The 25628-nt window shown below is 41.3% G+C and overlaps 1 protein-coding gene across 6 annotated transcripts in view; it reads right to left on the bottom strand.

Moving 5' to 3' along the window:
• The window catches only part of RAPGEF2 (Rap guanine nucleotide exchange factor 2), a 244877-nt gene that overhangs the window by 66978 nt on the left and 152271 nt on the right, over window positions 1-25628 (bottom strand). Inside the window, exon 1 of one of the 6 annotated variants that reach the window (XM_060147539.1) lies at window positions 25074-25223. The exons of the other annotated variants lie outside the window; for them this stretch is intronic. Within the exon in view, the coding sequence (XP_060003522.1) occupies window positions 25074-25133 (60 nt within the window). The 5' untranslated portion in view covers window positions 25134-25223. Of the gene's footprint in view, window positions 1-25073; window positions 25224-25628 lie in introns of those variants that run through there. 6 annotated transcript variants of the gene reach the window in all.

Below are 25628 nucleotides of genomic sequence, written 5' to 3'. Positions count from 1 at the left end.
GAATCAGAGCAGAGAGAGACGCCACGGTGAAATCACGTGGGAAAGCTGTGGGACTGACGCTGGATCTCATCCTGAATGGGATGGAAAGATCGGGGGTTCTTAGCACTCACAATACATTCATCACGAAGTTAAAACATTTTCCTAAAATGCTTAATGCAGATATATATTACCTTTTGGAGAAATATTCAATAGTAATTCCACATAACTTGAGTAAAACATGTTTATTATAACTTGTACCAAGAGGCCATTGACAAACAAGGACCTCGTAGCTCATCTTACTTGATGTCCCACAGGCAGTGACTCAACTGTGAAGCCATGTCTGTTCTAAGTCATGGTTTCTGGGTACACTGGCTATACAACTTTATTTACTGAAAAATCCCACCCTGTTCCTCTTATATCTGTGTGAGACACACACACACACACACACACACACACACACACACACACACACACACACACACACACACACGAGACTACCTAGAATTCAAACGACACCTCAGATTCCACCGCTAAAGTTTCCATTTCTAGATTTCACTCAAACACAACCACAACTGCCGCTTTTCCAGTGATGAGTATTACAACTTAGCTAGACAATAATCTTTAAATCAAAAAATAATTATACGTTATCCCTCTTAAGTTACTCACACAAAATAGTGGGCATTAATTTTGTGTGTCTAGAATATCAGCTTTTCCTTTTACTTCAGTGATAAACATATTCATTTTGGCATTTATTTCTAAGGACTTCAGTGATAAGACATCTAATTTAACGTCTACTTTCAAGGGCTTTGTGTGTCAACCCGGGCACACCAGATAATTTCATTGCTTTAGCTTTGTCTAGAGGGCACTGGGGGAGAATTAACTGAACATCTGTGGTGCATTACTCATTGCCCAGGGCCATCAAGAATATATCCCGCATACACTGCATAAAGGCTAATAGATTTTTCTTTTCCTCCGCCTTTCCTTTTTGGCTTGCTTGTTTGCTTAGACTGGTAAACCTCAGACACCATATCACCTGGTGACGAGTCTGAATGACTAGGACACAGCTGAGCGCGTGTGACCTCATAAGGAGACTCCTTGGTAATACCCTCACTTCTGTCAATATGCCAGCATTTCTCGTGGCCTCCTCGTCATCTCCAAGGATTTATTTACGTAAGCAATTGATCAACTGTCTCAGGTAGCACATTCCTCCTAAACAAAGACCAACATCTAGTATTCTAAAAAGCTTTTACTTTCCTTAAACTTCAACTGCTTTCTCTGAACTTTTAAGCACGTATGTGTATGCATATTAACTTATTAATCCCAAGTTTAAATCAGGGAAACAGAATCACGTTAATCAAGATACACTTAGGGAATCTTACAACGGGTTTCATATAACCTGTGGTGTCATCAGTGCGTGCATGTGCGTGTGCACACACACACGCGTTAACAACCTGAAAATGTCCTCTACTATAAACAGTTTAACTTCCGCAGCCTAGAAGTTTCAAAGGCTCGATTCACCTTCAGCAGAAACGAGAGCTTAGAAAATTAGCCAAGTGCCCACTGTGCGTGAGACCCTCTGATGGGGATTTACATACATTCTCCTACTTCATCTAATGCCACTGCACCACCATCGTCCTGTCTTGCTTCCTACAACAATCTCTTGTCTCCCTTTTATTTCTTCTCCACGTTGCAGCTCAGTGAACTTCTGGAAGAGGATAGAAAAACTTGCACCTGATCACGCCAATCCCTGGCCAGGAGCCTGTCAGGGACCGTCTTTACCGCAGGGACAGGTTCACACCTCCGACCACTGCACGCACCTCTTCTCCTTGTGATCTCTGCACACCCCTCTCAGCTCATTCTCATGCCACACCCTCTCTCTCTCTCTCCTCTGCCTCTGCTATTACTTCCTCCTAGCAGGGCGCCCCTGGGCTGCCTAATTCCTGAGCTCCCCTCCTGGAGGTGAGACGTTGTCATCAGAGGTTCCTGTGTCACCCAGAGCTCAGCCGCCCCTTACAGCAGCTGCTGCTCTAAACATCCCAGCCTTCCCGGAGTTAAGTCCAAAAGGGAGCACGGCTGCCTTTCCTTCACCCTTTCCCTTGCCTCAAAGGGCCTGAAATACAGTCTGTGCTGAACAGACACACACATCACTGAACGATTAAGCTGAGTTTAGAGCTGAGGGTACTGAGGCCGAGAGAAAATGAATTAGGATGGCCTCTCCCGTCCTAATTCAACAGCCACTCCTTTCTGCCAGCAATTACAGGTAAGACTGCCAGAATAAAGCGAAATGACAAGGAATAGGAGAAGGATGAGATTATACTAAACCTAGGCTAACGGTAAGCACAGTTAAGAAGGTATTCAGTTTGGATTTCCTCCAAGTCAGGACAAAACTTGTGGACTCAAAACTTTTTGAGTTCCTGTCTGTATAGATTCCAACAGAGGAGCCTGGCACATGAAGAGTGTCTGAACTCTCCTCAGAATTGTAAGATTCATTCATCTACTCAATTATTTAACAAGTATTCACGGACCGACTGCAACGAGCCAGGCATAGTTATAGGAGCTCGTTATCAGGCAATGATGGGCACTGGCAAAGCCCTGCTCCCTGGAATTTTTCCTTCTGGAGGCAGGAGGCTTCAGGGTGGAAGGTGAAAGAAGCGGTAAGTAATGATAAACAAATAAAATAAATGTAGGTATCATCAGTACTATACAGAGAATACTAAAGGGGGCGGGGGGAGTGATGCAATGGACCGTGATAGCTGGGACTGGGGAGACTACTTAGACGGGGCACTGGGAAGGCTGCTCTGAGAAAGTGATATCCGAGATGAGAGGTGAATAAACAAAGGATCCAACCAAACGCGATCTGGGGGAGAGCCCGACAGATGGAAGGAATAGAGGGCAAAGGCCCCGAGGGAGGAATAACCTGGGGATGCTCAGGAAACGAAACCAGGTTCAAGGTTACTGGAGGGCAGAGGGGTAAAAAGAAGCTCAGAGTAGTAGGAACCAATCCTACTACAAAGGAGGCTTGTTAAGGGCAATGGGAAGCCACTGGGCTTTTAAACAGGAAACTAACAGGATCCAGTAACGTTTTCCAAATTATTCTGGCCAGTGAATGGATAAAGAAGATGTGGTACGTATAGACAATGGAATATAACTCAGCCATCAAAAAGAACGAAATAATGCCATTTGCAGCAACACGGATGGACCTAGAGACTGTCATACTAAGTAAGTCAGATGGAGAAAGACAAATACCATATGATATCACTTATATGTGGAATCTAAACTATGGCATAAATGAACTTACATATGAAACAGAAACAGACTCACAGACTTAGACAGCAGACTTGTGGTTGCCAAGGGAGAGAGTGGCTGGGGGAGGGAAGGAATGGGAGTTTGGGATTAGCAGATGCAAACTATTATATATATATATATATATATATATATATATATATATATATATATATGATAAACAACAAGGTCCTACTTATAGCACAGGGAACTATCCTCAATATCCCGTGACAAAGCATAATGGAAAAGAATAAGAATAAGAATGTATATATGTGTATGACTGAGTCACTGTGCTGTACAGCAGAGATGGGTACAACATTGTAAATCAACTGTACTTCAATAAAATAAATTTCTAAAGAAAGGTAAATCACTATGTCCAGGTGGTGGGGAGGGAGAATAGAGACGGGGAGAGAGTCAGGATGGAGTGGGCTGTGCCTTTGGGACCACAGCAAACAAACTTAACAGCTTTCAAAACCTAACCTGGTCATGTTTAGAGGGGCCTCTGCAATCAACTGCTTAACTTTCTCAAAAGATAAAATCCCATCTACGTAAAGTTCCATCAGGGCGATCACCTATGTGTCACTGATTGCTACAACACTTTAGTAATTAGTTCTGGCCTCCTCTAAGTTATGTGGGTACCTGACCAAATTTCCCAGGTACAAGGGGTCAGATTATAAAAATATTCAACTTCTTACAGAATGGTAATTTATTAAATATACTAACAAAATGAATACTTATTTTGACCAAGTTCCTAACCAGCGATTAGCATTAGGAGGTCATAAATTATAATATGAAATTGTAGAAACAATACATGGGTATATCCAAGCAGTTTGTGTGACCCAAGAAATCATTGTAATTCCTTGTAGCTTAATTTTCTCACCAGTGTGGAGTAGACATAACAAGGTCTATCCTGCCTGTCTCACAAGGCAGCTCTGAGAACAGACGACCAACGTGAAAGAACTCTAGTAATATAAAGCATTATGCAAATGCAAGTTTTTGTATAGTACAATTATAGACCTGGAAGGATTTTTAGGGATTTATTTAGCATAATCTCATTTCTCAGTTGTGGGAATTGATGTCAAGAAAAATAAACTAGTTACGGCACTGTCAAAACTTGAATCCAGATCTTACTTTCATATAATAAAAAAATTAATTGGAATATTTTCCAAATTTTCTACAATGTAAATTGTGGCATTATTATTTTTAAACAAGTATTCTGAAAAATAAATACTAAAAGGGAAAAGTAAGTTGGAGTTCATTACTAATGATCTATTATGTTGCATAAACCAAAATTAATTTTAACCTCAATTCCATGATTTATGTATATTAAGACAAACGCTCTTAGAAAAGCATGTACCTTTCATAATGCTAGACAGTCGAGTTCCCACCATGTAAAAACACAAGCAAGTACCTTGACCTGGTTTGGGCACTGAATTATACTGAAGGCCTTCAAAGATAGTTTGATCTTTCATATAATCCATATTAATATTCCTTCTAGGTAGAATGTCCAAATGCCTAAAACTTCGTATCAGCCAAAATTCCTAAACAGCTTATCCCAGAAAGTTTTAGCTGCTTAGGTGAATAATATTTATTTCCTTATTTTATGTAAATGTTGAAGAACTACATGACTTACTATAACAAAATGCTGATAGTTAGCAATGTTAATCCTAATTTATCATTACGATTGCTAATGTAAATATGCCTTCAGTCTTTAGACCCTATTCAGTTTCATCTAAGTCTATCTAGCCATAGGGGGGAAAGTATCTTCTCAAGGGGAAACAATTATCTACTCATTCTGATGTTTGTCCATATCTGCCTTATTGTACTTTTTAGTAAATCATCTCTCACACATTCAGTAAATATGTACTAAATGGCTTTTTCATGGTAAACATATCCTAGACACGCCAGGTTAAGTGCTGAATCTCACGGATGAAGTCCCTGCTTTCATGAGGCTTACGTTTCAACGAGAGACACTTAATAAATAAGCAGTAAAAACATAAACAACAGCAAGAACAACATAAACATAATAATAAATGCTTGGCAGATACTTTTTAAAATGTGCTGTAGGGCTTCCCTGGTGGCGCAGTGGTTGAGAGTCCGCCTGCCGATGCAGGGGACGCGGGTTCGTGCCCCGGTCCGGGAAGATCCCACGTGCCGCGGAGCGGCTGGGCCCGTGAGCCATGGCCGCTGAGTCTGCGCGTCCGGAGCCTGTGCTCCGCAGCGGGAGAGGCCACAGCAGTGAGAGGCCCGCATACCGCAAATAAATAAATAAATAAATAAATGTGCTGTAACAGAAATGCCTGCGTGGCTACCCCAGACTGGCCTGGCAGGAGACTCTCCTGCACCTGGGATCGGAGCGTCTAGGCGCAGGCCAGGTGAAGGCCACAGGAGACTGAATTCGGGCAAAAAAGAACAACCTGTGGAGACTCCATGGCTTGGTCCGTTCTATGAACATAAGGAAGGTCGAGGAGCTGAGGGAAGTGGCTAAGAGAGGAGACCAAGATGAGCCCAATTCATGCACAGCTTTGCAGGGAGGGCGGATTTTATTCTAAGCACTGGAGAATTTTAAAAGAAATGACATGGTCTGGTTCTGCTTTTTTAAGATACGGTGGGTTGCTTTGTGAAGAATGGCACAGAGAAGGGCAAGATTAGAAGTAAGGGGGACGCCAGGAGTCAGCGGGAAGCGTCCAAGCGAGAAGGTGCTGATAGCTTGGACCAGGATGCTAACGATGGAGGGAGAGCCACCAGCAGGAGGGAGGGATAAACAAGACTTGCGGAAGAGCACGGAGTCTGGGCCACCCGAAGAACCAAAGATAATTCGCAGGTCTGGGGTCTTCATCTCTCGGTAAAGGGTAACACTAAGGACGGTGAGGGGAGGAAACCTGGAGAACCATGAGTGTCTGCGGCCTGCCTGGCTGGTTGGGTTGGTGGTTGGGAGAACACTCAGAAGTCATATTTTGGCTGTGTCGAGTCCGAGGTGACAACTCTATTCAAGGCTCTGTAATGGCCTATATGGGAAAAGAATCTTTAAAAAAAAAAAAAAGAGTGGATATATGTATTATATGTATAACTGATTCACTCTGCTGCTCCCCTTGAAACTAACACAATATTGTCAATCAACTCGACTCCAATAAAAAGTAAAAAAAAAAAAAAAAAAAATCCGAGGTGACAACCTCACAGTATCTCGTGGGCAATGGAATAAACAGTCTTGAATTTTGATTATAATCAACCAGCGGATGTCTGGTTTGGGGGGGGGGAACTTTGTAAGTTTTCACCTGCTCGTTAAGTGCTTCCAGGTTAATATTAGTACATATAAAAATAATAATAAATGATGATCAAGATGGTTATGATAATGAGGAAGAGGATATTTTGATCCATCCTGTGATGAGCTGATGATTCTTGAAATCAGCAAACAGATGGGGTAATAAGAGGTAAAAGGTCTCAAGTTTTCTGTCCCTTTTGAGCTAAGCCATTAACTGTAAAGGTGTTAGATACATACTAGCAAAAGCATGACAAAAGAGCCCCACAGGAATGTAAAACAAGAATTCAATTATATTTTAAAGTAAAGTTAGCTTCAACATCTAGGATTTTGGTCACAGACTCTTTTAAAGAACTTGAGAAACACCTAGTGGCCTCCTCCTAATGTATGAACCTAATAAAAGTTCAGCTGAGGTATGAACTTGGTTAGATGTTTGCTATCTCACTTAATGTGCCCGTATAAATGAAATCAGTTCCTTAATGCCTTCGGTTTTATCAACAGGATTAAGAAACCTCCTGAGATAGAAAGCTACTTCCTCTCATGTATCAATTCAGAGAACTCACTTGAAGATTAGAGTCGAGAAACACGAAGTAGTAACCAAGACACCAATGACAAAACCTATCGAGCAAACCAGATAAACCCTAATTTCTCTTGTGTGGCCTCCTGCCTTGAAGGCCATGGTCCTCTCCGTTACTCTCTGATGCATATAAGCTGGATACCTTCCCATCAAAATAGATATATGCATATCCTAACATATGAATGAACAAGGCTTATTCTAATGTATTCTACCAACGATGGGAAACTGGGGAATGAGAAATATATTCCAATTATGGAAACGTGGAGAATAAACCATGAAGTTTTGGAGGTGAAAAATCATCTCTAGTCAATGCAGAAAGAGTGAATTGAGACATCTTCAATTCCAAAGTGAATAAGTGACAAGGCGAAAGGGAAAGGTGACACATGACACAATGGCCAAGAATTCCAGTTACTGATGGTTCAGATCTATAAGACGTTTTGAAAGGAATGGAACAAAACAGTAAGATTTAATCCCCTTTAACTCAGGGGAGGGGGGAGGGGGTGTCGATCTGAGTGAACACCTGAGAAGTCAGGTGCAACACATCCCCACAAGGACATTGCTTCACTAATCTCAGTGCCAATGACTGGCTGTGTGTGTGTGTGTGGGGGGGCAGGGATGGGGAATGGGGTGACAATTAACTGCATCCTTAATATTTCCAATCCGAATCCTCCTTCGGGTGGTGAGAACCACCAGGTACCTTAGGAAAAAGTCTTGAAGTGTTCTATTTCACAGTTCCTGAAGGCCCCCTGGGGTGATGTGTGTAAGAAGCAGCTTATGTAAGTGTCTTCCTCGAAGTCAGGGGTGAGACCGGAAAACACTGGTGACGTGAGTAGAGCATGTTTAGCTGATACGGTTAATACACTCCTGTATCAGAAGAAGGGCAGGGCCCTTTCCCAGCTGATTTGGGGAGAACGGTTCTGAAAGAACAATGGCTATTCTGGTGCAGATGCTGTGGGGAGTAAGAAAAGGGGCCAGTAAAGCCAGATTCAGGAGATTTTATGTCACTTCCCCGTAAAGAAACTTTAGCCTGAAGTTGGTCACTTCTCTTAAATTGAAATATCAGTGATTCCACTGAGGAACAGCATGACGTGCAGTGTATCACACTTAGCATATAAGAATTGCAGCGCTCACACCTCCTCTAGCACTGAGTCTCAATTTTGATGGCATGCAAATTTTGGGGAGAGGGAGAATGAACTCATGGCTCAAGAATCTGGCAACTGCTTGGATTTCACTGTAAAGAAGCATCATTAAGAAGCTAGGAATCTGAGTCACTTAATATCAGGCTTCAGCTAAATTCTTAAATGGTTACATAACACCACTAATTTTTAAGAACAAGAAAGGGTTTTTTGTTTTTTTTTTAATGTCAGGGCTTTAGGATTTCCTCTGTTTTTCATACTACAAAAATGTCCTGTCTGACCCTTCCATATATGTAGATATTGCTTACTGCTTTTTTCTTGACGAATGAAAGCTTTCTGCATCTTCAGATACAACCCATCATTAACCTGACTCTCCAAGCTCACGACTTTCTTTAGGTTAAGTAACTCGTCTCTCTATGATAATACTTCATGTTTACAAAATCAGGGAAAATATGAAGAATTCCACTGCAATAATTAAAATATCACTGATCCCAGCTGGTTCACACACTATCAAATAACTGAATTAACAATTATAAACCACGCCTCAAATCCTGGAAGCTTCACAACACACAGATAACACATCTGAATGAATAACAAAAGTTTTCACTCAAGCTGTGACATGCTGACATGAAGTAGAAATAGATTTTAAATTTTGGAAAATGAATAAAGGAAATTTTTGAAAATTCATTTAAAAAAGCTTTTGAACTTCTATATGAATATCTTCCCAAAATTAGCTATAGTAAAATCAGAAAAACAAACGTATCAGTTCTATGCTTATTAGTAACCAAAGGCATCCTTTCTGTGAGAACAAGTAACACAAACAACTAACATTAATTTGCTTAGGCTGCAAGAGCTTCTTTTCCCAGAATTTTTAAAAAGATGAAAAAACAAAACAGATAAAAGAAGATCTCATAACTTAATACATGACACTGTCTAGAGCAACAAGAGCAAATAACCATGTTCTTCTTACATACTCAGCATTAAATTATCTTTCACAAAGCAAAAGGCATTTTTTGAACCGATAAAGCAATATGTACAGTTAGAGGGATAGAACTCCCACATCCTGGCCTTTAAATTGTTCTTCTTATGAGACAGCAGCATTTATGAGCCCATAATGACTATTTTAAATCCCCTGAATCACATCGCAATAGAAAAACACTGTGTAGCATGCTATATAATGGCATATTTAAATATGACCCAAAATTCCACACTTGTATAATCTATATTAAGTTGTGAGCAAATACAGGCATTTCTACCTTGATCGTTTCTCTAAGCAAAGGTTAACTAGAAGGGCCAGCCTTAGGAAGAAATAGAATACATACCATGATATAGTCTCTTTCGTTAGAAACGGCAAGAAGAACAGATTTAAATTAAGACTTGGTGTATAAAAGCTGAAAGCATAGAATTTGTATCCACATAATGAACTGATGTCTCCTCTAAAGACGTCAGATTGCTGTTCAGCTAAACTATCTAAAAATACCTCGTTGCAAACACAGACACACACACACACACACACGCGTGCGTGCGCGAAATGACTACAAAGACAGGTCTTACTAAGCAGCTCTGCTTGCACAAAATCACTTAATAAGTGGGGAAAATTTTTTAAGTACTTGTGAAAAATTGAACAGGAATTTTTCTTAGCAACTATGATCTTTTATGAGCTATTTTGAAAACCAGTACCAATTTGTAAAAAGTAGTTAATGATGGACCTTAAAGCAAATCATAATTGATCTAAAGATGTCCAACAGAGAATCATGTTCTATGAACTTAAAATTAGATAAGGGAAAATACACGTCTGAATCACTGTCAACATTCTATTTAAAAACCAAAAAAGGGAAATCTTCTGGCTGGAAAAGTGGGAATGTAGTTCATGGATGCCACTGTGTGCAAGATACTGTGCCATATATGGAACCCCCCAGAAGCAACCTATGAGGTAGGCGTCACGAACAGCGCTTTACGGACTAGGAAAATGGTTCAGAACATTCAAGTCATCTGTTCAATGCCACACAGCTACACAGAGGAGATAGGTCTCCAACCCACAAAGGACTGACCCTGGAGTACTATAATCTAATGTCGATAACTGACACCCACATAGGCTTTAGAGTTTGCAAAAAGACTCTGAAGACATTAACTCTTTTTATATTTTCCTCCTTTAAACCTCAAGTTTTTCATCTGTAAGACTGGGAGAATCTCACTTGGCTCCTAGTATCATTTTGATGACTGAAGAAAATAATATATGTAAAGCACTTAGTAAAATAATGTAGCTATTACCATAATCATTTAAATTCATGCTGTGGGGAGAGTGGTATTATAATCATGATCTCCGCTGTGAACTGAGAAAACAGGAACTTCAAGACGTCAGATGACTTGCCTCATGCCGCAGAGCAACTAAGCCCGTGCACCACAACTACTGAGCCCGCATGCCACAACTACTGAGCCCACGCGCCCAGAGCCCGTGCTCCGCAACAAGAGAAGCCATTGCAGTGAGAAGCCCACGCACCGCAGCGAAGAGTAGCCCCCACCCAGTAGCCCCTACTCGCTGCAAACTAGAGAAAGCCCACGCGCAGCAACGAAGACCCGATGCAGCCAAAAATAAATAAATACATACATACATACATACATAAAATTTAAAAAAAACGACTTGCCTAGTAGCTGCGCAGCTAGTCAACATCAGAACAAGGACTCAAAGCAAGGTCTCGGTACATATTTTATTGTTCTACTACACAAAAACCCTAGCTGAAGTAGTTCCTTCCTTCCTAGTACTATGGGGAAAGGCTCACAGTTGAAATGAAGGGGATTTTGCTTTAAATGTCCTCACCAGCACGCCTGACGGTGTCAGGCACTGGGCAGCGGTCATAAGTGAGTTTTGCTGCATGTGACACTTTCGTGTGCATCCCTTTTGCTCTCAGGCTCAGGCTAACACTTCAAAGACACTTGTCAACTTTACTATAAAGCAACTGTCGGCAATATCTTTTTTCCACAGCATCTTTGGATGACACTTGAAGGAGGGAATAGAGAGAAGAACTAATACGTAGTAATGAATATATCCATGGCTAACACAGCCAGTACTTGATACATATGCCTTGAAGGATGCTCTCTAACCCTGCCTAGGATGAGGAAGCCCCGCCCACCCTCCTCCTTACAAAGGATGGCTACTGAATCCAGGGCCAGTAGCAGAGCCAAGACAAACTGTTCTTTTTTTTTTTATATTGGAGCACAGTTGATTAACAATGTTGTGCTAGCTTCAGGTGTACAGCAAAGTGATTCAGTTACACATATACACGTATCTATACTTCTTCAGATTCTTTTCCCATATGGGCCAGCACAAAACATTGAGTAGCGTCCCCTGTGCTATACAGTAGGTCCTTGTTGGTTACCTATTTTAGATATAGCAGTGTGCACACGTTAATCCCAAATAAGTAAGTAAGACAAAGACAAGTATCATATGATATCACCTATATGTGTAATCTAAAAAAAGAATGATACAAATGAACTTATTTACAAGACAAGACTGTTCTTTTTTTTTTTTTTTTTTTGCGGTACGCAGGCCTCTCACTGCTGTGGCCTCTCCCGTTGCGGAGCACAGGCTCCGGACGCGCAGGCTCAGCGGCCATGGCTCACGGGCCCAGCTGCTCCACGGCACGTGGGATCTTCCCGGACCGGGGCAGGAACCCGTGTCCCCTGCATCGGCAGGCAGACTCTCAACCACTGCACCACCAGGGAAGCCTCAAGACTGTTCTTAATGCAAGGAGAAGCATCATCACTGGATACCAGGTCACTTCACGATGGCCGTGTGAAAGTACAGCCCCCTACAAGTTATAGCTATGTTCCACAGTCCCAAGAATATGTGTTACAGCGATAAAGGCTAAAGAGATGTCAAAATTGTAATAAAGATGGACCTAATTATTATTCACACCTGTATTTTAAATGTCTAAGTGCTGCTAAGTCTGTCTGGCTGAGAAAACTCTTTCATCTGGCTATATGCTAAAATTAGCTCCTTATGAATTACTTATCTACCTGGAAACAAATGAAGACAGCAGTCATATCACCCAAACAGTAAGTCAGAAACAGGATTCTTTTCTATAGTCAAGTCTAAAAACAGAGTAATTGTGAAGGACCTCTGGAGAACCACACAGATGGGAAATGTCAGATAAGCATGGTGACCTTCCTGTAAAAAGTTGCATTAACAAGAGAAAACTTTCATGTAAAGAGTTATTCTTCAGTACAAAACTGTATTCTTACCATTCTGGCCAAACTTGAAGGGTTTATTTCCTTCAACATCAAAGCACTCTATATTCTATGGTAAGAATGGTAGTTACTACATCACGCATAAGAAATCCCTTTGAAACTTACACTGAAGAAAATCAACTGGGAATGTAGGGGGAGGAATAACCTGTTCTCAAACTGTCTGATGAGAATTATAATCCACGGGACACACAGAAAACAAGGAATTGGTCCAATCCTTGGCAACGATGTAGGATAAGCAAATTTAGGTATTTCATGTAGCTTCCAAAAATAGATCTGCATGGGCACACGTGTGTGGGTGTGTGTGTCTGCACGTACAAGGAGAGACTGCCACTGGCTCCACCATGTATTAGCTGTATTACTTTAGGAAAGTTACTTTACCGCTCTATGCCTTAATTGCTTCATATATAAAAAGGGGATATACTTCTATTGTAGAACATCGCCTAAGAACACAGAAAGCCTTCCACTTTAGCTAATGACATTATTGCTACTGTTTTTTTACTCTAATATTGAATAATCAACGGAAGGTTGCTTGCTGAGTATGGAACTGTAGAGAAAAAAAAGCGAATCAACTCAAGGACACGTCGTCTAAGCGAAGGGAAAACCTAACACACAGTCTCTGACCCACCTGCGTGACAGATTTAATTCTCCTTACCTTCTGGATAAACAGCATCTTTAAAAAACCTAAGAACTGTGCCTGTGATGGGCCATGCGTCGCTCTCAGCCTTTACAGATTTTACCTCTGATCGTCACACAACCATTTACCTCCATGTGACAAAGGAGGATTCCATGTAATAGAAAAGCTAAACACTTAGCCAGCATCACACAGTGAGTGGCGAAGCCAGAACGTAGACCCGGGCTCCTGGCTCTGCAGCCTCGCTCTGATCATGAGGCTACAGTTCCTATTAATCCCTTCCCTTCGTGTAGCAAGGGTGACAGCTGGTCAGATGACAGCCTTCGTGATCACAGGTACAAACTATTTCCCACACTGGGTTGTGTGTACAGACAGGTCTCTAGGAGCAGCATCGTTTTCTCACTGAGAACCACCCCCCCCCCAACCCAGCCCCTGATAAGTCCTGGGAGGTCCCGCAGATCCCTGGGTAGTTATTGGATTGGCCAGAAAGTTCGTTCGGGATCCCCCCATGACGGCTGGGGAAACCCGAAGGAAGTTTCTGGCCAGCCCCAATATTTCAGTGTATTTCAGGATTCGGGCTCCTCTGGGGTAGGACCAACAGCATTCTATCAATGATGAGAGTGTGGCATTGAACATGAGAGCGGGGCATCTCCAGGCCCGCTTCACCTTGGGCTTCTACTCCTCTATCAGGATGACTCTGGTGCTCTACTTAAAACCTCCAAATCCATCTGCCTGAAACGCGCTTGCCCCCCGCGCCCAGCCTTATGCACCTGGCGGGCTCCAGTTGCCCGGCACACTCCCTGCCCACCCCACCCCCACCCATAAGCCTCCGGGCCTGTGTCAGCGGGTCGCTCCCTGCTACTAGTCCGTGAGCAGGTCTAAGACAGGAGCCAAGACGTCCTCACACTCAAATACTCGAGACCAAACACAGAACACAGTTCCCTCCAACAAGTCATCTGGCATATCTAGTTCCACAACTGTAAGCCCACTACTCTTACTGTAATACACAGACACGGCTACCTTAAGCACACCATTATACTAACGTAGCTAATAGTACATTTCACAGATTCTAAGGTGCACAGTTTCTTTTTTAATTTTAACATCTTTGAAACCGGGATCCGTCTTACAGTCAATGAGAAGAAAATCCTGGGTCCTTGAAAGTCAAGTGAACTAACCCCCAGTGCCTTACACTAGCCAACTATGGGCAGGTTAACAGAGATGGTGTGACTACCAGCCACCCTAAAGGAAGCCCTAACACAAAGCCCAGACTTCAGAAACCAAAATCGGGAACACGGTTACCCCACATCACACTTTGATTTCCTTACATTTTACTGTTGATGGCTTTCTAACTACTACATAAATCGACAGCATGAGGCCAAAGCTCTCTGACTTGACATTCAAAGCCTCTCCTTCATCAACCTGCATCTCCCAGCTGCCCCTCCATGCCAGCCACGCCAGCCATACCGATCCACTCACTGCTCCTTTCTTAAAAAAAAAATAAATTTATTTATTTTTGGCTGCGTTGGGTCTTCGTTGCTGCGCATGGGTGCATGGGCACATGGGCTTTCTCTAGTTGCGGCGAGCGAGGGCTACTCTTCGTTGTGGTGCGCGGGCTTCTCATTGCGGTGGCTTCTCTTGTTGGGAGCTCGGGCTCTAGGCACACGGGCTCAGTAGTTGTGGCACATGGGCTCAGTAGTTGTGGCTCGCGGGCTCAGTAGTTGTGGCTTGCGGGCTCTAGAGTGCAGCCTCAGTAGTTGTGGCGCACAGGCTTAGTTGCTTTGCGGCATGTGGTATCTTCCCGGACCAGGGCTCGAACCTGTGTCCCCTGCACTGGCAGGCGGATTCTTAACCACTGCGCCACCAGGGAAGTGCCCCACTCACTGTTCCTTAATTGTACACAGACACTTTCGATTCACTGCTTTAGCTCATTCCTCTTGCCTTGCAAAAAGCCCCGTTTTCTTTTCTCTTTACACCTCGCTTGTCTCCTACCCCTGTTTGTGGCACAGCTCAATTCTTATTTCCTTCTTCATCTACTTGAATCACAAATGACATTCCTGCCAGGGGGCTCCTATGTATTTTTTTGGTCCTACTGCTCACCCAGCATTTAAATATACGTTACTTCCAACCAGAGGCAAAATTTTCAAACCATATTTTTAAATCACTTTTATAGAAATCTAGATGAAACCCACAAGAAAACATTCAAAATATATTGTTTCATTATTAATTTTCTCTTTTCAAAAGGCAATAGGTAGAATATATAATTTCAAAATGGACAAAATTAAACTGAGATTTAAAAAGGACAAGAGTAACGTTAATAACTTTCTGTAATTTTTAATTAATTTTACATTAATTTTTAATGTATTTCTTTTAATCCACAAACTTTTCATATCAGTACAGACTTACTTCTTACTAGCTACTAATTTAAAAAGTACTCAGTTTATTTTGACACTTTATTCCACTAATATTGAAAGACACTTTTGTTAAATGAGAACTACAGCCTCTATTCTCCTCTTCTATTCAAAGACAAACCTTAAGTAGTTTCTTGCTCTGAGAAAAAACTGAGAGGCATTTAGGTTACCCATAGCTCTTTTTCTAGAATAAAATGAACTTTTCATTTAATATCACTACTATCAACTTCTGTGATGTTTGCTTCTTCAAAGACATTCTTTAAATCTTACTTATATCAGTTTGTTAATTTTTTTCGGGGCGGGGGCAAAACGAAAACAGGATAATGAAGGGGAAAGAAGTCTGGAAATACGCCCAACTAAAAGGAACACAAAGGATTTCAGTGGTAAAAGACATGCTATCCAGTGGAATGGGAAGAGGAAAGGAATGTTGTCACAGGTGTTTATATCAATATTTTCTTTAGCTAAGCTATTTGAAAGTTCACTTCTTTTTCTTTTGACATTTTAATGTTGACTTTTTGTATCTTAAAATTTTGCATCCACTTCAAGAAAAGCACAATGGTATGACTACAGTAAACTTTATTAAAATCACACTGGATTCTTTCTTTCCCATATTGGAATGGAATTCTAACAGTAACTAAAGAAGGTTTTAAGTAACTTTTCCCTCAATTTTATGTATATATTATATATACTACATTATATATAATACATATATCATGTTATATATTAATGTATATTATATGGCAAACTTTAAAACTACAAAGTAGACAAAGCAGTTCATGATAGTTACAACGTGTCTCTTAAATAAGTTGTCCTTAAATATACCTTCTACATATATTTGGGGGTTGGGAGAAATCTAGAACAAATATCAGTGCCAGATTTTATGCTATGGTATAATATAAACAACATTTCTGGGACTTCCCTAGTGGCCCAGGGGTTGGGAGTCCGCCTGCCAATGCAGGGGACACAGGTTCGAGCCCTGGTCCGGGAGGATCCCACATGCCGCGGAGCAGCTGAGCCCGTGTGCCACAACTACTGAGCCTGTGCTCTAGAGCCCATGAGCCACAACTACTGAGCCTGCGAGCCACAACTGCTGAAGCCCACGCGCCTAGAGCCCGTGCTCCGTGACGAGAGAGGCCGCTGCAATGAGAAGCCCATGAGCCACAATGAAGACCCAACACAGCCAAAAATAAATTAATTAAATAAATTTTAAAAAAAATTTCTACAATAAGAGGCTATGTATCAAAATGTTACCAATGGTTTATCTGGGTAGTAAAATTGTGATTCTTTTCCTGTCCTTGTCTTCATCTGTTTTCTAGTTTTTCTTTAATAAACACATGTATAGCTACGTATTTTTTAAAATTATAACTAATGAACAAAACTAATAAGGGACAAACCACAGACCAAACTGACACCTAAACAGCCATAACACAAAACAAGCACTGAAATTTAGCTTAGCTATTCAAAGGGTAACTCTTTAAATAAAATAGTTCTATATTTAGGTAAATGTTATCCCAAAAGCAGGATGATTTTGACATTTGATTGTTTCCACAAGTGGAATGAATTTCAGTAAAAATAGGAGGCCTTATACGTTAATATTAAGGTATTATATTCATATTTTTAAATTGCCATTTAAAATAAGCAAAGTATACTTTTAAGAAAACAAGTAAGTCTAAGATTAATTAGCCATAAAGAAAAAGTTAATTTCATCCTTCACATTCTCAGTTACTGGAAACCTGACATGTAAATTGTGCTCATCATTCAACTTCCGCCAACCTCGCTCCATCCCCACCAACCCAGATGCTGTAGGTCCAGTGACCACAGAATCCTTCCAGATCCTTACTGACAACCTGAAGCAATCTTTTTCACCAATATTAAAGGTACTATGAACGTCTCGGTTTCAGAAAATTCAGAAAAACTACATGCCACGACACTCCCACTTCTCCAAATTTTTCTAAATTACTGAGAAAAGTAAAAAAGAGAGCGCTTTCACTATTAACACTTAGAGTAAAAATGTCAGGTTGAACCCATTCTTTGTTTCCTAGCAGAATAGAGACAATCAAAGGTTACAATTCTACGCCTTTTTTACAGTCATGTTTCACTGTCTTTTATTATGAAAGGTGTGAAGTTGTGCACTAGAACTTAAAATTAGTGAAATGTTCACCTATCGGAGATAACCCATAATAAGGTGCTCCCTCATAATCTGTATTTTCAAGATCTTTAAATTAGAGCTGTAAGAAAATAAAATGGTTATCAGAGGAGATTACACATATTTTCAGATATCTCTGAAAATTACCCTCTACCAATACATAACAGAATTCTAGCTTTTTCCACATACCTAAATTAGACATGAGATTCTGGATTAATCATGTTTACACACACACACACACATGCATGAAATACATGCATACATAAGGGGGGTATGTTTTATTTTATAATCAAACCAAGTCAATATTATAAACCAGTAATGTACTTCAAAGAGGAATATGTACCTTACTAACTCAGAAGTGTTTTTCAGATTGTCACTTTATTGATCAAAAACTGTAAAGTGAGTCCATGCCTATGATGTCTCTGAGAACAGCCTTTATAATGAGCAGGTAGTGTAAGTGATGAAGAGGATCTGGTATTACTGATATGAAGTGAGGAGATTTGAAGCACGTGGGGAATATCTGTGTAATGACTTTACAGAAGAAACACTGATGGGGGTTGACCGATACGTTATGCGGATATGGCATTATCACAGACTGTACAAGTAAATAAGATCATTATGTACCATATACACACACGCCATGTGTATATGTGTGTGTGTGTGTGAGAGAGAGAGAGAGAGAGAGAGAGAGAGAAACACAGCATAACTAACATAAAAGGCCCATGCTGGAGGTTTGGTCAACAAGAAGAAATGGCGGAGGTTGACAAGTGACCAGTTCTGCGTGGCCAGGGTGTTTCTAGACCAGCAGGAAAGGGAGCGGCAGGGCCCAAGGGCCCAAGAGGCCAGCGTGCGTGCTACACTCTACGTGACGCTTCAGTGCAGGTGCTCTCTTGCATCACCTCTTTACGTGCTTTAGCGTGTACATGTGCGTTTATGGTCTCTTGTATGTTTTTGAACAAGCTTCTTATCTCTGTTCCCCAAAATAGACACTTTTACTTAACTCATTCTGTGTAACACCTAAGATAGTACTAACAGCCCTGGCATTTTAATACCGTACATGGAAACGATCACAAGCATGTGTCAGTCAGACCTCCGAAAGTAAAGACCATTTCTTAATGATGAAGAGAAATGAGGACATCAGAGAAAGCAAAGATCTTAGGACAAGGAAATTGAACAGAGACCTTGAGGAAATTTACTAACTTTCATTTAAATCACACACACACACACACACACACACACACACACACACAGACACACACTTGCACCCCGCTCTCCCTCACGAGTATATCTCTATGTATATAACGGCACTCATTTTCTTTTGTTTAAAAAAAATTTTAAAAGCTCATAACTAAATCATAATCCAAATAAAATATATGGATAAAGATAAAATGGTCATTTGATCTAAGTAGAAAAAATTTTCCGAAGTTTAGAGAAGGGGCTTCCCTGGTGGCGCAGTGGTTGAGAGTCCGCCTGCCGATGCAGGGGACACGGGTTCGTGCCCCGGTCCGGGAAGATCCCACATGCCGTGGAGCGGCTGGGCCTGTGAGCCATGGCCGCTGAGCCTGCGTGTCCGGAGCCTGTGCTCCGCAACGGGAGAGGCACGAGGCCCGCGTACCACAAAAAAAAAAAAAAAAAAAAAAAAAAAAGTTTAGAGAAGATTGCTACAGACCTGAAAAAAAAAGTTGCCTTTTTTTTCACTAGGTACATAAAGTAAGCACTAAAAGGTACTTCATTAAGGATTTAAATTAAATAAAAATAATTTTTACATGCTTATTAAGCACAGGAAAAAAGAAGGAAACTCAACCATCACTCTTCAAAGAATTCTTAAACAGATTACCTGAATAAAATATTTAAGAGTATGGTCAGGCCTAAAATCAAGGAAATGGACTAAAGAAATTTCAGTTTATACTTCAGGGATAATTATATCTACATGACCAAATTTACAGAGTATTTATTTTGGTTTAAATTTAACATCAGTATTTCAAACATATAAAGTATGATATTTTAAATGACAAATAAAACTAACTTTAGTCTTCCTATGGTTAAATAGTTAAAGAAGAAATACTTGATATTCTAATAAGATGCATTTTGAGCATTCTTTTTTTAATTGATCATTCTCTTTTCCAACTAATCTTAATTGATTTTATTTTTAGGTAGTCTATATTTAAATCGATCATTACCAAACAATGTTTAAAAGCAAGGATGGAAAGTATGCTTCTTCTTTTGACTAAAAGTAAGAATTGTTCTTTAATATGTCCTACAATGAGATAGAGCTTTTTTCAATCTTATACATGCAAGTTGTGTATGCGCGTTGGCAAGTTCTTAAAATATATTTCTTTACTTCTAACAGGGTAAAAAGATCTATTATTTGTTGCCAGGGTTTCTTGGCCCAAATCCAAGGCAAGATGACCTTGTCCTTGAATAAAACAATAGGATATTGCTTCCTCTCAGGCCTCTGTTAGCTAGCACAGTGGAAAATCTCCCCAAGAGATAGTAAGAGATAGTTTATTTCATCTCGGGAAATATATCTGTCATAATAGACAAAATAAAGATCAGATAAAGAAGAGGTAGAGTCTTAACCCAAAAGAGGTGTAACTTAACACCTATGATTAATCTTGGTGCTATTTTCTACCCTGCTAAGGAAAATGCGTCAATCAAATTATATTAAAAAGACACTCTACCCAATGTTTACAGACAAGGTCAGATTGTCATGGTAGGATGAAAGCAATTTTTTCAAAATTGAGTTTCCTTGAATCTTTTCTAGTTAAAGACAGGAGGGGGGTGGGAGGGAGAAGGAGGTTACACTCCTTCGCTGGATCTTCATATTATAGTCATTAATTTGCCAAGTGTCCTAACACCTTCCTCTCTGTCACCTGTGTTGACCTACTCTCGCTGACATAATCTATTCCAATAGTGATGATCTCATTGTTTTTCTCATAACCTTCTAATTCCTTATACCTTTGGACCCTCACTTGCTATTCTTCCATCCTATAAAAGCCTTCTCTATTCTGTACTCTTAACAGTTGATAAAGAGTTCTGAATTCCAACCATATTCTTCACACCTGGCATGAGGAAGGGGGAGAATTCACTCCAGATACGATGTCTCATCTAACCACAGAGACCAAAGCAATTACAACAATTAATAAAATGAAGAATTACATATTAAGTGGCACTAAATCATTATTCAGAGGAAGCAGAGATAAATATGAACAGAAACAAGGAGCAAATGAAAGTCAAGCACAGAGCACTGCAGGCTGAAAAATCGGAAAAGAAAAGGGGCCCTTAGCATCTGTAATCAGAGCACCTTGTCCTAACCGAAAAAAGCACAGTTGGGAAAAAAATATGCTCCTAAGCGAGAGAATGTAGATGACAGAGGTCCTCGGTGACCAACAGGAAGTCAGACTCATGAAACGATGACTTGTGGCTACAGACGAGCCAGGGCCAGTGTGGACTTCAGAGAGGTGGTCGTGAGCAGAAGTCGGGCTCCACGGCAGATGCAGACTCTACCAAAGCAGAAATGGGGGCGTGGAACAGCCAGGCTCAGGGCTGCCCACGGAGCACAGGTGGCCACGGTCAGGCCGTCTGAAGTTACAAAGGGAGCAGAGGACGTTGAGGCATCAAGTTTATGCTTAAAGAGTTAAGCAGCAATTAAAAATGAGAAGGTACTGGGCTTCCCTGGTGGCGCAGTGGTTGCGAGTCCGCCTGCCGATGCAGGGGACGCGGGTTCGTGCCCCGGTCCGGGAAGATCCCACGTGCCACGGAGCGGCTGGGCCCGTGAGCCATGGCCGCTGAGCCTGCGCGTCCGGAGCCTGTGCTCCGCAACGGGAGAGGCCACGGCAGTGAGAGGCCCGCGTACCGCGGGGAAAAAAAAAAAAAAAGGATAGTTTTATAAAACTATTTTTTAAGTTTGTAAAATAATTTTGATCATGATATTGTTGCCCTTTTATATGAACTTGGAATGTCACACATACCAGGAAAAACAAGAGTAGCCAAAGAAAAGCAAGCATGTTTTTCAAGTCGTGTATTCCAATAATTCACAGCAGCCCTGATAAGTATACAATCCAAACACCTGATTTAGACTAAATCTAGCCACAGAAGGAGAAGCAGTACAGGGTGGTGGTTAAAGCAGGGCTGTGAAATCAGACACACCTGGGCTCCAGTGATGGTTCCACCACTTACAGTCCTGGGAAAAAGGTATTTTTTAATCTCGCTACGCCTCATTTTCATCATCTCTGAAAAGGTGATAATAAATCTTTCTTTAAAGGGTTGCTGTGATAATTCAGATAATATGTAGTACATAGTGCCTGTCATACAATAAGTGCTCAATAAATGATAGCTATTGCTGTTTATTCCCTGCATTCAAGTAGGCATTTTCTTACATAAACCACTTTTTAAAAATCATCATTTCATCACGACTGAAGTCTCATTTATTGTAAGTACAGCGCACTACATATATCAATAATTTCTATAAAATGTGCAAAGGAAAACTAGATGATCAGTTTGATAATACCAAGTTGATTTATTTTAAGTGATTCATGTAAAAAATTTACAAAGTTTCTAAGTCATCGTACATCGCACAACTTTCAAAGGCACGCTGAAGGCACCCTCCTCCCGCCAGTTTATCTGAGGTGGGCAAAAAGGTGGGGGGGGGGCGGGTAGAACACGGAACAGCTGGTAAGTGGAGCAACGGCCCTTTCCTGTCACCCCCAGGTTTTCCGCAACTTCTTAAGCCTGTGCAACTTTTCTTGTGTAACATCTATGAACAGTCTGTGCCATTAGTGTTCCAGAGCAGTCTTTTTGAAATGGAGTTTTAGCATACATTTTTTAACGTTAATAATCTCCTTTTATTGTCGAAAGCCCCCAAATCACAAGGCTCCCCTGGAGACGGACTGAGCGCCAGGCGGCAGTGAGAACAGAGCCCAGCGCTGGGGGCCATCTTGGCGACGCACAGGTGTTCACACCTGGCCAGGTGGAACCGCGACAGGGAGGAGAGGTGACAAAACGTATACAAGGCACTAGTGTAAAGGGTACATGGGGCTTCACTAACCCAAATTCATTCAGATGAGAAAGTCAGCAGTGTTTACTGTGCACCTATTAAGCACCAGCAGCGGAGAGAATGCACGGCGCCCCACAGGGAAAGAATAAAAGCCCGTGAGATCTGAAAGATTCTCACAAAGTAGAAAAACTGAGTTTACCCCTGCTCAACCACAGCTTCAAAAAAAGCCCCCGATTCAATGTTGTTCCTTTTAGTATCTCCCTCACTTCCGTAGTCAAAGCTACCTAAAAAGCCACAAACTTCTCCAAGAGGCGAAAATGGAAGTTATCTGTGACGTTACCAAACTTCACGCATTTAAAATGAGCTCTGACATTATCCTCGTAAAGCCTCATAGGTCAGAAGAGGGGTGTCCCCCTCATGTTTGCTCAACAGCTCTTTACTGAGTCACCTATTACGTGACAGCCGGGACACTGTTCTCCTGTTCACCTCCTGCATGAAATTAAAGTCTTAAAGGTCTGCTCATTAACCAGCAAAGTCTACATAACCAAAGGCCTCATCAACAAGGACCACGCAGCAAGATCCTGAGGGTACCAACTGACAACCCTGCCCCAGAGGATGATCTGGGCGGCGAACTCCAGGACCTCAACTGGTAACAGAAATATGGTGGGAGATACCACTGACACGCTTTCTAGATATCACTTGACTCAAAGCTATTTTAGGGCTAGGGTTACTTTTGTCAAAGCATTACCCTGGAATTCACTAAAACGTAAAGCACGTGTCAGGAAATAAGTACGCTTTACGGGACAGGCATCCACACACTATTTGGTATTACCTGGCCCAACTGCTCCTTTTCATAAATCTAGTCCTACTTTTTCCTCCCCCGCCAGTAAACTATTTTCTTTGTTCATTAAAATTATATTATTATTAATTTCAGTACCCCCCTCCCCCCATCCTGAGAAAGGACATGTGAAAAAGGTAAACCAAGAGCCTGTGATTTGAACTTTGCTTCTAAGGTTCCTCAAGTGCAGTTTAAGTAACACACCTCACTGGTCCCTGAAAAAATCCCGAGTGCAGAGGAGCTTCACGTCAGAGGCCCTGTTACTAAAGTCTAACTAGAGTAGAACTTCTCTATAACAACCTTTTTTATTAGTGAAATTAAGTATAAGGCTGGTCTGCTTTTGGATCTGATCCGAAGAGATTTAATTAGCGAGGTACCACAGGAATCTCATTACGAGGGGGCTGGGCTCCAAGCCCCGCATCACAACACGCCTGCAACACAGCCACTGCCCGGGAACATCCCACCACTCTCTGGGCGTGCAGGGCGATGCCTTATGGGTAGCTTCATCTAAGAAAACCTCTCGGATTTAGTTAACAATTTTGTTCGTGATGGTGAACAAAACCAAATTAGATCCATAAACCTAGGCATCTAAATATTCTAATTCATGGCCTTCCGTCTATAAATTTTCAAAGCCTCAGCGATTTATCTCCATCTTCAAAGTTTAACATCTCAATCTTTTTAGCATACATAAAAGATAATTCCTGTACCCTAATAGAGTACTTGCTAGAGGCCAGAATATAAAAATAGGCATTTAAAAAATACTTAGACTAATTACTATATAAGCTGCCTAAATATATGCATTTTCATTTGGGACATTTAAATATATATATGAGACACACACATATGAATTAGTGTGATGGCAGAAAACTTCCAACATGGTGGTATAAAGGCAGCAAAGTGAGAATTCACATTCCTAGAACAGGAGGCTCGGACTTGGTATTAACCATAGAAAAGTGTTTCTCACAAACAGCAGTAGCTGCCTATGGGATTTCAGCGTGACAAATGCAGAGCTGACTCATGGGATCAATTATAAAGAAGCAATACTTGTGGCATGAAAACAAACAAAAAAATTCTGTGCTCTCGTCACCTGTTAATTCCTGTGAAGAAGTCCGATGAGTCCCACTGATGGTTTTATTACCAAATCAATAACCGAAGCTCTCCTCCCTCCTTCAAGCCTACATGTGAATTCCGTACCACAGACGCCTGTGCCCAATAACCTTTTCATGATCTCTCATTAAATTCAACGATACACATATTTTTAAGAGACTGTTCAAGTGCTGAGTTAAAGCTGAACTGCCAAGTTTTAATCTCTGATTATAAAAATCAGCCGTCCGGTGTGTCACAATGTTTGGTGATCTTGCTTTAAATGGACTGCTGGTCTTGTTGAAAAAAATGGTTAAATCACAACAGAATGGGAAGAACAAGCCAGCTGTAACTTACCCTCCCTCCTCCAAGCAGACTCTCAGACCCTCTAGAAAACATGCCTCCCCTGAAGAGACACAGCGATCATCCCCATTTTAAAGCCGTTCCCTATGACGCAAGGTGGAAGCACAGCGGCATTTGAGGTACTTACTGAGTGTTTCTCCTGCTGGCCCATAACTCCATGGTTAGCTGGGATTGCTAGTGGTTTCATAATGAAGAAACATATGCTGGACTGAACTTACACATCATGTACCAGTCTCTCATGGATGCCAAGTCACCCTTGACAGCACTGAATTAAAAGAAAAACGAAGAAGAAAGAAAGAAAAAAAAGAGGAGGAGAGCCAGCTGCAGCTTCAAGTCTCACTACCGGTGAGCTGAAAACCCTCATACTTGTGGACCAGAAAAGGGATCCGCACGACACTGCCGGTCTCCATTTTTATAACGCTGAAACTCTAGCCATCTCCGGCTACGACGAGACTGAGGAAACCTTATCCAGCTCTCAGTCCTCCCGGAGAACAAGATCATTTCTGAGACCGAAGAACGAGAGGCAAAAGAAAAGGGGGAAAAAAAAAAAAGCTAAAATGGCTGACTGCACACAGACTCCCCTCCAAAAGGCTTCCTAGAGAATGATCTCGGTCAGGGTGGTGGAGGAACCGGTCTTCAGCACTCAGCCAAGCATTGTTAATACTCTTGTCTCATTTGCAAT

This window comes from Lagenorhynchus albirostris, chromosome 4 (assembly GCF_949774975.1).
Source record: "Lagenorhynchus albirostris chromosome 4, mLagAlb1.1, whole genome shotgun sequence".
Classification (NCBI taxonomy): Eukaryota; Metazoa; Chordata; class Mammalia; order Artiodactyla; family Delphinidae; genus Lagenorhynchus; species Lagenorhynchus albirostris.
This window is presented reverse-complemented; position numbering and strand designations above follow the sequence as displayed.